Source organism: Stegodyphus dumicola, chromosome 9, assembly GCF_044657685.1.
Source record: "Stegodyphus dumicola isolate Sdum_Otavi_A_Nest chromosome 9, ASM4465768v1".
Lineage (NCBI taxonomy): Eukaryota > Metazoa > Arthropoda > Arachnida > Araneae > Eresidae > Stegodyphus > Stegodyphus dumicola.
Genome location: NC_140776.1, coordinates 143065586 through 143078571, shown reverse-complemented (window position 1 = coordinate 143078571; position 12986 = coordinate 143065586). Strand labels below are relative to the sequence as shown.

The window sequence follows — 12986 nt, the reverse complement described above, 5'->3', positions numbered from 1 at the left end:
TCAGTTAGATATTTACAATATTCGGATATATCTTTGAATTTCTCAGATGATCTTAAATCCATATCAAACACATATTAATGTCAATGATCTACGATTTAAGGACTTACTATGCTATGCACCATGCAGAGCAATGAAGGCCCGATATTTCTCCTTGCAAGCATCGCACAAAAGCTGGATTATTTAATTCCTTAAGATAAATAATCCAAATGCTTATATTTCCAACAGACAATCGCTTCCGAAATACCCGCCAATTAAGCCAAAAGCGGAACTGATGTTGGTGATTCTTTATTTATAGCATTTTTACAGGCAACATTTCTCAATTTCTGCAGCGTGAACAATAGGAACTGCCTCCAAGCCAAACTTAAAAATAAAAAGTTGTTATCAATCAAAGTTGTTATCTCGTTTAGAAAACAAGTGTTATCAGGAAGATCTTTCACAGTTTTCATGCATATTGGACTTTTCTTCGTAATAGTGAATACGTTGGGATCAAAAACACCTGTTCTCTTTCGAGTCTATAAGGCTTCAATTAAAATTAGGTATAAAACCAGAATTTCTCCATCTTTTAAAAAACTTCTATTTACTTTATTTCTCATAAACATTTATCCAAAATCATTAACAGAATTGGGAAAGAAAGTCAGTCTAAAATTTATGAAACTTCATGATATAAAACAGAAAGACGAAAACAGCGATGATTATTTTGTAGTGATTACCGTCTGCTGTCATCTAATTGCCCTTGCCAACTTTTTTTTCTCGTTTCCTCAAAGTGAAAGTAAAATCAAAGTAAAAAATCAAAAGTAACTAGCATACGACCTTTTTTTTTCCTCCCCTCTTCGCTTCCTTATCTAAGAAAGACTCACTTCTGAACAGAACTTCAAGTGGAACAACTACAAATATGCTGGTGAAGAAAAGAAATACTATTGAAAGTAAAACGTAACCATGCATATTTTCTCTTGACAACAACAAAGAAAAAAAAAAGCTTTGCAATACAGAGAATGGCTTTTTCTTTTCTTTCTGAAATCTTAAAGAATGAAAAAGAAGTTCATTTATAAGAAATGTTTGTTAGTTTTTCAAACGGAACTTTAGCTAGATTAATGCTTAACGCCACCTGTTGGTTAAATAGAGAAAATATTTCGGACAAGAGATGAACGATGGTTATAACTGGATTGTTTCTGAAAAAAGGGCACAACGATCAGATACCCACGCGCTTCGCGTAAACCAATCACATTCACGCATCAAATTCAGGAACTGATTTTTCTAAGGAAATTTGTTTCGTTCGTAGCCGCTTTGTAAGATTAAAATGGCGAAGTTGCGGTCTTGCTTACTTTTAGTGCTAGGGCATTTTGTGAGTATCGTCATTTCCTCGAGCATTGAACGTAAGTAACTAATTTTCTATCTCGTGTCATTTTGTTATTTTTATTTTAAGAAATGCAAATCAGGAGTAAGTATAACTTGCATATTGAATAAATTAATTCAACTGACTTAGCCCTAAGAGATGAATTTACATTGGGTGCTTCTAAAAGTTCTTTAAATTGTCGACTGTTTATAGTGAAAATAGAATTTTTAAGCATTGTCTTCTCATTATAAGTACACATTGTCATTATAAGCACACTGTCCTTATAAACACTTTGTCATTACAAACAGTGTCATTATATACATTGTCATTATAAACGCACATGTTTCAATCATAAATGAGATTGTGCAAAACGCGAATGATGTGGAAATTCTTCATTGTTCTAGGTTTTCAGGGAAATTCTTAATTTAATTTTTTTGTTATAATTATTCTTGAGCTTTTAATTTTCAGCTTTAGACGTATTAATGTAGAAATCTCATTCCTTCTCAAAATGCTTCCTTTCTGGTTTCAAGAACCCAAAGTAGTTATACATTATTTCATTACTATTAATTTGATTTAAAGTATAAATTGCATACATGTATCATATTAAAATGCGTCATAATGCTACACATTTACATAATTATATTAAATTATGCGTATCTGTCAAATAAAATGTCTGAAGATAAAAGTTATGTATATTGTCTGTATAAATTTCTCTTAAAAGTTTCACGACATACATTTCCCGCCAGGCACAAAATGAAAAAGAAGACAAAAATAAAGAGGTAGCATAGCAAATCAAGAGATATCTTTTATGTAGCTTTCAAACAAATTAAGAATATGTTGTGTTATCTTGTTTAATAGAATCAGCTGTCTTTCTGATTAACAATGTTTTAATATTTCTCAGTAAAAAAAATTTTAAAAAAAAATAGTTTTAGCGTAAAACTAAATGAAAGTAAATAAATTATGTTTCGGATTATCACTAAACTGCTTTACGTGACCAACCACTCGACTGTTCTTATACCTGTTATTTAGTGAAATGATACGGATAATTTGTACTTTAATGCCCTGTCATTGTCTGCAAAATACAGACATCTCCTGTACGAATATAACAAAAAAATCGTAGAACATAGTTTCACTATAACATAGCTAAAGAATTGAGGAATATCTTCCTAACCTACACTATTCTCGCCATTATTAAGTGCCATTATTAAGTACCTGCGGCATGATTACTGATTCCTCGATATGACAGCATGTTAAAATGTAACATGATTAAGAGAAATTATCGCCAGTTAAAAATTAAAAAGTATCAAAAAAGAAAGATGCTTTGTTTTGGTAATTTGAATATTGCATAATCAGTCTGAGAGGAAGCAATACCTTCGTGTAGGAGTTTCTAAAGGAAACTGGCTCGTATTAACTTTACACATGGTGGAAACCTCGAAGACAAAGAGAAACACTTCATTAATGTGTAACATTCAATGCTTTCTAAAAAAATGTTCTGTCTAAAATCAGTTAAAAGTGTAAATCTAATCGAAATCGCAGAAAATGATTGGATACTAAATTGCTAAGCCTGTAGGAGAGGAAGACTGTCGATGTTATTATTGAAGGCCTTCAATAATCATTGGCAGATGACGAACTGACAATACCGATGAAGTAAATTTGAGTAAAATTGGGCATCTGGAATAAACCAAATTAATTCAGATGCGTGCAGTGCTGATGGAAGCAATAAAATTACGCATTTCATCTTTAAAAACATGAAAATCCTAGGCGGAGTGAAGCAACTAAAATTATGCTTTCTGTAAAAAGTTCTCACCAACGACCGAGCGGTCGTCGCTGAACTACTGGTAATTAGACCTAGACTCTATTCCTGGCGAACGGGGTTGCCTGCATTGCCGTTTTTGTGGTTTTCTCCATGTATAACATAGAATTAATGTTATTCCCTTGGAAATGCATCCCTTTCCTTAGGCATATAACCCACAAGTGTTTTGCCATAAATAGAAGCCAAACCAGTTAGTTCTACATAAAGATTCTTCCACTGAAAGAAGCACAAAATTTAAGACAACTTTGCAGTGCTCACTCTCATAGAATGTAAATGATACTCTCAGCAGGTAATCGAAGGTTACTAAGCTTTTGCAAAAAATATAGCATAGAATTTAATCTGTTGATGGAGAAAGTTCAGAAACTTAATAGCTATTACTCCATAAAGTAAATACATTCGGTTAATAGTGATAAATAGCAAAGGCGAAGAAAACTTTACACGATATTAATAAGTAACGCTTTTTATCAGCTGTTTCAATAAAACTATTTCTGGTAATTATAAAAGGAAAACAGAACAATATTTTTTAACATTTAAAACACAAGATTTTTTTATTATTAGTTTTTCTCCTTGTGTAACACAAAGTCGCATTGCACGGCATGTATGGAAATCAGTTGACTGTTATTTTAAACGTAAGTTCAATAAAATTAGTAAATGTTTTAATTAATAATGCATTTGAATGCCGCTTTTGTTAGAACTAAGTTCAGAATAAATTAATTAGTACGTATTTTATTATTTTGCATATGTAGAGGAATTCAATAATTTTAATGTGAAACTTTGTACTAGTTTTAATTAGAATATTTGTTTCTATATTGTAAAGCTAAAGTGCAACTGATAGAATTCGATGATTTAAACGAGAATGACTGTAGATATTTTAACCAACATACAAAAACGCTTGGTATAGAAAATAACACTGTATTTTAATGCTTCAAATACTAGTATTGTCCCCAAATATGGACTTCAAATACTCTTCCCAAATATGGACAGAGGGTATGAAGGAATTACATTTTTTAGACTTTCGTAGACATTATTAGTATCAAAATGTATAAGCTTTTTTATATTTTTACCGAGACATCAGATCACCTATAAGAATTTTATGGCTTTTCTGAAAAGAAGTACTTAAATTCATTGCATGAAACTCTTGTTCCAAACTAAACAGAGCCACTATTAAAAATCACTTCATCAAATTACTAGTCTTGTGTTTTCAAGGCAGACTTCATATTTTTCAAGAAAAAGGGAAATTTCAATTACAAGAATGCCTTTGATGAACAAACAGAGTTCCATAAAATAACAAAAAAACAAAAAAACTATAAAAAGTTTCTTATCTTCTAAAACGTGTTAAAGTAAAATCAGAATGAATAGATGGTTATTTAAGAGCAAACACTTCATTCTTGCTTCGAAAAGGAGGTCGATAATTTTGTTTATATTTTATTTATATATATATATATATATATATATATATATATATATATCAAAAAGTATGATAACCCTATTAGCAGTGTTTATATCGCTTCCTGAAATTGCTCGTTAACAATGGTTTATTTGTGGTTCATTTTTCTTTAATAAAATAATGAAAGAATAGTAAACTATGAATTGCAGTCGGGGTATTTTAAAAACTCCAAAATGTTGAAAGAAAAAAAAAGAAAAGGGTTCTTGGTTTTAGTTAAAAATCTTAACATCTGCAAAATACTAACAGGTGAGTGTGAAAGCGTTAATAATTGTAATTGTTGACATGATTCCGTATGCTTGAAATATTCACATCAAAGCATAATTCGTTTGAATCGGTAGCAACGGAATCACGCCGATTCCAGATAAGAGAAATTTCCGAATAATTGAAAATATATTTCTAGAACATACTTATTCATGCGCTGTGACGCCATCTGGTGGAAATGGAACGTGGGAAATTCATCAGTCGTGTTACTGATCTATTGGCCACAATTAAATAAATAATATCGAAAATCGTACAGATAATTTAAAATTAAAACTTATAACAAAATTTTATATTTCAGAAAAATACAATTAAATAAAATGACCATATTTATTATCACATAATCACATGAAAAGTACGAAGTTCTTAGTGTGATGGTAAGAACTAATGCATTAAAAAATTTGGTGTGCATACTATAAAACTACTCTATTGACTTAGATGAACACTTCTCAACAAATCAAAAAGTCTGCAATCCTTCGTCAGCTTCTGCCCACGTTAACCTTCTTGCTCTCTGTGTCGTCTTTATCTTCATCCTTCCCCTCTTTCTCTTTCTAATACATGCTCCATTATTTCGTTGTCATCTTGAGAGGGAGCGGGAACATAATTGTCTCTATCCATCCGAGTCTGCACCTTCCCTCCAGCAACACTAATCTTCTCTGAACATGTAAGTAAATCCAAGATGTCGGACACAGGCATTGGACTTGTTTTAAAACCAAGAGAATATTTTCACTTATTTCGTCATATATGATCATAGCCCCTATTTGCATGAACGTCAGCCTTAAATAATATTTTTACACCTCTCCAGGCAAGAGCCAAGGTGAATATGGCGTCCTTCAATGTGAATTGTTTTTGCAAGTGATAAACCATACTTTTAAAGTTCACACATCGACACAAATAATAATGATAATACGAGGCACATCCAGAAAGTAAGTTTCCCGATGTTCTCCCCTTTAAAATAAACTAATTAGCCATGTCAATTGCGCATGCGTAACAGAACTATTACGTATCAATCATATGCCAGCCGGACAGGACCTCGTAGCGTGGTAGCCAGTGTTCCGAATTGGAAGCTCTTATTCCTTCTCCCGCCGCCTCCGAGGTTCTATCGGTGATAAAGTTCTTGAATGCACAAAGCATTGCACCAATTGAAATCCATCGTCAGCTCTGTCAGGTCTATGGGCCGAATATCATGAGTAAGCAGATGGTGCGTTGATGGTGCGTGATGGTAAGCAGATTTTGTAGGCAGTTTTCGGAAGGTCGTCAAAGTGTCCATTATGAAGAGCGCAGTGGGCGACTGTCCCCCATCAATAATGATCTTGTTGAGTTTGTGGGGCAGCGCGTGATGCAGAACCGTCGCTTCACGATTACGGAGCTGAACAGCCATTTTCTTTATATATTGCGGTCCTTGTTGCATGAGATTGCCACTAAGCACCCGATGTTCAAACAATTGTGTGCCAGGTGGGGGCCCAAAAGCTTGACAACACAAAATTAAACGCTTAAGAGCAGCACTGACATTTCTGCAATGGTATCACGATGACGGCGACAAGTCCCTCGACAGGATCGTCACGGGCGATGAGACTTCGATTTCGCACTTCACCCCGAAAACCAAGCGCAGACAATACATTGGCGACAAAGTAGATCTCCGGTCAGGACGAAAATCAAACAGAAGCTGTCTGTACGGAAAGTGATGTGCACGGTGTTCTGGGACAAGAAGAGCATTCTGCTCATTGAGTTCCTTCCACCTGGTAAAACAGTAATCGCTGACCGTTACTGTGAAACACTGCGGAAATTGCGACGTGCCATCCAAAACAAGAGGCGTGGAATGCTTACTTCAGGTGTTGTGCTCCTCCATGGCAATGCTCGTCCACATACGGCTCGACGCACAACAGCTGTTTTGAAGGAATTTGGCTGGAAGTTGTTTGATCATCCACCCTACAGTCCCGATCTTGCTCCCAGCGATTTTCACGTTTTCTTGCACCTCAAGAAATTCCTGTCCTCCGGTGAGTGTTTTGGCACAGACGAAGAGCTGAAGACGTCTGTCACACGCTGGTTCCATTCACAGGCGGCAGAGTTCTACGACAGAGGGATACAAAAGTTGATCCTACGATACCATAAGTGTCTCAATTCTGGTAATGGCTATGTTGAAAAATAGCTGAAACACTGCTGTACTTGTTGCCAATAAATATGTTCCTGAAAGTGTGAGTTCTTTTTTTAATAGGAAAACTTACTTTCTGGATGCCCTACGTAATAATAGTACAGAGCGAAAATATTTGGTGGCAACAATTTGAAAATTGATTGTCTTTTACGGTGATTCAACGCAAAATCCCTTTTCGAGATTAATAGCCCTTCTGAGCTAACTCTACTTTCAGCTAAAAACAAAATCTGAAGGCTTTCCGATTTTATATTATGCCCAAACGGCTTTTTTTTTTTTTTTTTTTTTTTTTTTCATTTACAGGCACATACACATTTCGAAAGCCTTTGGGATAAAGCTACATTGTTTTAAAAGCAGCATATCTTTATAATTTCCAATGGACATCCTCGCGCGCTAGAGATAACAATGTTTTATTCCCTAGAGTGTTGCCACTGCTCGCTTTGAAACTGCTGAGTATTTTTTATCAATTATTCATTAAAGTTTTATAAAATATAAAATAAAGCAAATTCCACGTGTGGGCTTCCAGGTGCCCACGTTCGGGTTGAGGATTAGATTATTCAAAATTTGGATGACTGTATGTATCGTTGATTTTCACAATGCGAGAAACATACATACATTCATGTAGATTCTTCATTATTTAGTTTCTTTAAATACAATACCAGGCAATAACATTTGGTGGCAACAATTTGAAATGTGATTCAACACTTCGAATAAATTCAACGCAAAATGACATTTTGAGACTAATAACTCTTCTGGGATAACACCCAACTGCACTAAAAAGAATAGTTGTTTATATTCTGGACAATTCATCGGTTAGATAAAGATACATAATCCAAATGTTTTCCACATTTAATTATTCAGATTGTTACACCATCACAATTTTTTTTATCTCATTTAAGTATTCAGATTCTAAACTACCGCATATAATTTTTTATCTCATAAGCCTGAATTCGAGTTTTAAATTTAGACTTTCAAAAGTGTCGTTATTTTGATATTGCGTAAATTGAGTGTCAGTTACGAGGGATTTTACAATAATTTCACTCTTTTATTAAAATACAAATCTAAATGAAGTGCTATTCATGGAAACAAAACCAAAAGCGAATAAAAACAGCTTATTTCCTGTACAAGATTTAAAGTAAATTGTAAATAATTTAACGATAATAGATTTAAGTTGATAACCTTGATATTTTAAATTGCATCTGCTAACATTTTCCAAACCACAGTTTCGATTTATGACTTGTCATCTTTGGAATGGTAAATTCTAATGCGGCAAGGTCAGAGGAAGAAAGCAGTTTTCGCAGATAACATTAAACCTTGGAATTCGAGTAATTATGCAACAGAACATCATCCAGAAATAAATGAGGCGAAAGATCCACAGCTATTTCGCTTGTTATGTAATCACATTTAAAATCCCTGTACCTGCATATGTCTTCAGTTAAAGTTAGTTTGTGACATAACACGAATTTAAATACATGAACAAAGAATTTAGTAACTTTTTAATGAAACGTTTTGGGCACATTAAAGGTTACGACCGCTAATTCAATAATATAATTAATTGACGTAATATTTGGGCCTTGGGTTATCCAGCTTATGGACCAAGCGATCATCTGAAGTTTTAAATCAAACCTCCGTAAGCACTTGATGATTTTGATGCTTCTCGATCGAAGAGAAAAAATAGGAAGAACCTCAAATGTTAATGTAAACGTACTTGAATGGATAGCTTTAATGAACGATGCATTAGAAACTTTACATAACCATGCATTACCACTTGCTTCGGTAAGGTTGGATTGGACATTTCCAAGACAGGCAAATCACTGAGGAAGAAGAAGTAGACGTTTTCGAAAATTTGGAAATGAGGTAGAGAAGAATTTGAAAATTATGTATGTGTGTTGACACTTGACACCAAGATGCCTACTCCCGAGGATATTGTAGCTGAAATTTAAGCTAAAGCAGATGAAAAAAATAATGAAAGCGGCAATGATAACGACGAATGTGAAGAATTTCAAGAATGAAAACATTCGGCTTGTGAACACATCCAATAGAAGATGAGCTATTTCTTCGGCTACTTTTATTTTTAGTGCTGTGGACTGAAAATATTTCATTAAATAATCTTAAAAAAACCATTATAAACTTAAAATCTCCCTCCGCTTGCGACTGCATAACAATGAGATCATCTTTACATCTTGAATTTAATTCACTGCTTTTAATTGGTTTAACAACAAAACCTTTCCTTTGAATGCTGACGAGGTTCACAAAGATTTAAATATATCATAACAATATCGATTATAATTGTTCTTAAGCTCTTTAAACATTCTGCTTCGCCCTCCATGGCCGATTGCTATATGAATCTCATGACTTATTTGAAAATTTCTCCTGTATACCAATATTACTTATAATCAAGAAAGATGAGATTTTTAACAGTACCAATTCTTACAGTATCATATCTTGATAGTCGTTGATCTTTTGGTGATTTGCCAGAAATCTTCTCTTTGCTTTTCTTAGCTTTTGAAAAAAAAAAAAAAAAAAAAGAATTATACTGTTCTTTTGTAAATAACTGATGATTGTTTCTTTATTTTCCCTTTCTTTTTTTTCTTTCTGTTTCTTCTTTCCCTCTCCTTTTTTTTGCCGTATTAGAACATGTCCAGATAACCGTCGAAATCGGACTTCATGACTTTCTTGTTGTCATCCATTGTGCTTACAAGTATAGTAAAATTAGTGAAATTTTCAAAACAGTTATTAGCACACTAGTAACTTACAGTTAAAGTAACATCAGATCTGTCAAGCGCACAGAACTACTCAGCGCACAGAACAATCGGACTTGTCAAGCTCGAAATATTTGTGAGCGTCTCGAAAAATGTGGGAGCTTTCATCTAAAACAAACAATCAACTGATTTTGTCTCCAATGGACAAAAACGAACTCGCGCACTCACTACACTTATCGCACGTTTCCATAATAGTAAGACGCTTATGCGGAAAAAATACACTTATGCGTAATGGCAAATCTCAAACTGAATGCTTTGCAAATTATTACATTTGCCATTCATTATTGGAAATTAATAACAATTTGTTCATGTGATAAATTCTCATACATTTTTTCACTTTGACAGGTTTATTTGGTGGCTACTACCAATAATTGGTTATTGTTAACAATAATCGCATTGACCGTAACACGTATGACGCTTTGCTGAATAATTATAACTTGCAACAATGCATAGATTTTATTTCTTGTCTTGGAAATATTTTAATTTTCTTTACGAGAATTACATCAGTTTATCTGGCTTGGTTCTATGTATGTTATGTATCATTTGAAAGAATTAAACTTTTTGATGTTTAGACAATAAGACGGCTATCATATCCAATTCAAGCTGCTGCGTCTAAAGAGAAATAATGCAAAAACATTTCTTGTAAGAGGGAAAAATCGGATCAAAATTAATTGGAAATATGGTTCTTTCTTTCAGTAATTATAAAGATAATAATGAAATATTTTTAATTTATCCTTGTGGTGAATATATATAAACTTAAATTATTATTAAAATTAATACATGTTTTTTTCAATAACGACTGAATTTAAGTCAATGAAATGGTGATTTATTTAAAGTTCTTGTAGATAGATGTTGCTGTGAACAAATAAAAAAATCTAGTACTTTATACGATCGTGAGTCAAATGAAAACCTTAAATACTCTTTTACGTGTGATTTATTGAACAAATGTCGAATACGAATGAATCACTTTTCGACATAATCTCCCTGATATTCAACACACTTCTTCCAGCACACAGGTAGAGCACGGATTCTTCTGGAAAAAATTCTCATTTTCGGGTGCGCAGCCACTCATACACAGCCTGGTGAACCTCTTCATCGGAACGAAACTTCTTTCCTCCCATTGCCTCTTTGAGTGATTCAGACATGTAGTAATTACTTGGGGCGAGTCCTGATGTGTGTGGCGGATGTGTAAGAGTATTAAAGTGAAGGTCCGTGATGATTGCAACTATTGCACAAGTCACATGAAGTCCGGCATTGTCGTTTTGAAAAATGACACCTGTAGTCAGACTTCCACATTGTTTTGATCTGATTGAAAGTCGAAGATAATTTTTCAACATATTGGAATATGACGCACTGATGATGGCGTTTTCCCTAGGCTTGTAGTGTTCCAAAACAACTCCTCGTTCATTCTAAAATATAATCAGCATAACCTTTCCTGCAGATGGATGCGCATGGATCTTCTTGGGTTTGGATGATGAGGAAGGGCGCTATTCCTTTCTTGCCGTCTTGGGTTCGTGTTGATGGTAGTGGACCCAGATTTAGTCCCTTGTAACGATTTTTGCAAGGATACCATAACCTTTGCTTCAAAGTTGTTCGTCAACGTTAAGGGGACTCATACACCTTAAAACCCATAAGATCTTTGAATATGTGACTGTTGCAAGAATTGTGATAACTTATTTATTTTAAAAGCCAACTTCCAACGTTACTTACTACAACGTTACTTCCAACGTTTTACAGCTGACTACATAATATAGCTGCTTTCTGAAATAGTAATCAGAAAGTTTGTGTTGCCACAAATATTTTTATAATTTAATCCACTTTGTGACAAAATGTTTCGTCATGTTTCCGCCTTGCGCACACAGTTTAAAACATTCTGTTGCATTATTTAATTCCATATTTAGTATATAGCTTTTATAACATTTGGAAACTACTGTGAACCTGAAATTCTAAGAATTTCATGTTACATTTTTATTTTATTTGAAGTTACGTTTAAAAAGGTATTTTATTAAAAAAAATCTGAAATGTTTTCGTCCATAAAATTTTTTAATATTAAAATATTCATCAGATTTTAGGTTCAATTAGAAAATAGTCCTCATATAAAAAATTCCATCCAATTTAATGTATGTACCGTCAGCCATTTTTAAAATATCATACGCACGAAACCTTTTGTCACGAAGCTGATTAAATTACAAAAATATTTGTGGCAACACGAACTTTCTGGTTACTAGTTTCCAAAGCAGCTATATTAAGTAGTCAGCTGTAAAATGTTGGAAGTAATTGTTCTTAAAATAAATAAAATATTCCAATTCTTGCAACAGACACATATTCGAAAATCATAAAGGGTTTAAGGTGTATGAGCCCCCTTAACGCATCGCTCTTTCAGTTCTGAAGAGCCGTGGTACCCACCTGACACTTTGCGAAACTTAAGCACGTCATTAATAATGTGATGTGCTGAGTCATGACTTATGTTCAGATTTGTGGCTATTTCATCCACCGTCACTCAGCGATTGCCCATCACGATGGCTTCAACTGCTGCAGTAGACTCTAGTATCACACCGCTACGTACCTGATCTGGGCGAGGAGCATCTGCCACAGGTTACGGAAGACGGGGACGTCTGATGTCTAACATAGGTAAACAGGCGTATCTTCCATGCCCTTCCCTATCTAGCGGCAACAACTCCCTGGAGCCCCAAGAGGCTGCGTCGGGAGTTTATTGAGACATGAAAAAGGTTGTACATGGCCAAGCAAGGGCGCTCGTGTTTTGTTTTACAGATTTGGAGAGACTGTGACTGAACAGAAATGGCAAGGACACAAAAATGTTGTAAAATTTTTAATAAATAAATAAATAATAATAAAAATAAATAAATAAAATAAAGGCAAGAGCAAGAAGTAAAACATGCAACGAAATATAATTAAGGCATGTGTTAAGCTAAGCTGCTAGGATAATGATCTCAACTGGCATGTGGTGCACAATAAGTTGAGTTCTGTGCTAGGAGTTCGTAGGGCATAGATTATATATACATGTTTGCACATAAGATTGTCCACGGTTGCGTAGTTCACATAGGCAAACAGTTTGCACCATGTGTATAGTCGCAAATAATTCGCTGTTTGCGCGTATTGTTCGTAATTTACTCATAGTTTACAGTTGCTTGAGGTCTCTGTTTGCGAATGTGCATTTATAAGCTCGCAGTACACAGATCGTTGCGAGAATTTTGACGGAGGAA

The 12986-nt window shown here is 34.2% G+C and overlaps 1 protein-coding gene across 1 annotated transcript in view; it reads left to right on the top strand.

The window, feature by feature from the left end:
- The first annotated feature begins 1174 nt into the window (after positions 1–1174).
- LOC118183016 (uncharacterized) overlaps positions 1175–12986 on the top strand; it is a 32745-nt gene continuing 20933 nt past the window's right edge. The window contains exon 1 of the mRNA XM_035352413.2: positions 1175–1373. Within this exon, the coding sequence (XP_035208304.1) occupies positions 1298–1373 (76 nt within the window). The 5' untranslated portion in view covers positions 1175–1297. The remainder of the gene's footprint in view (positions 1374–12986) is intronic.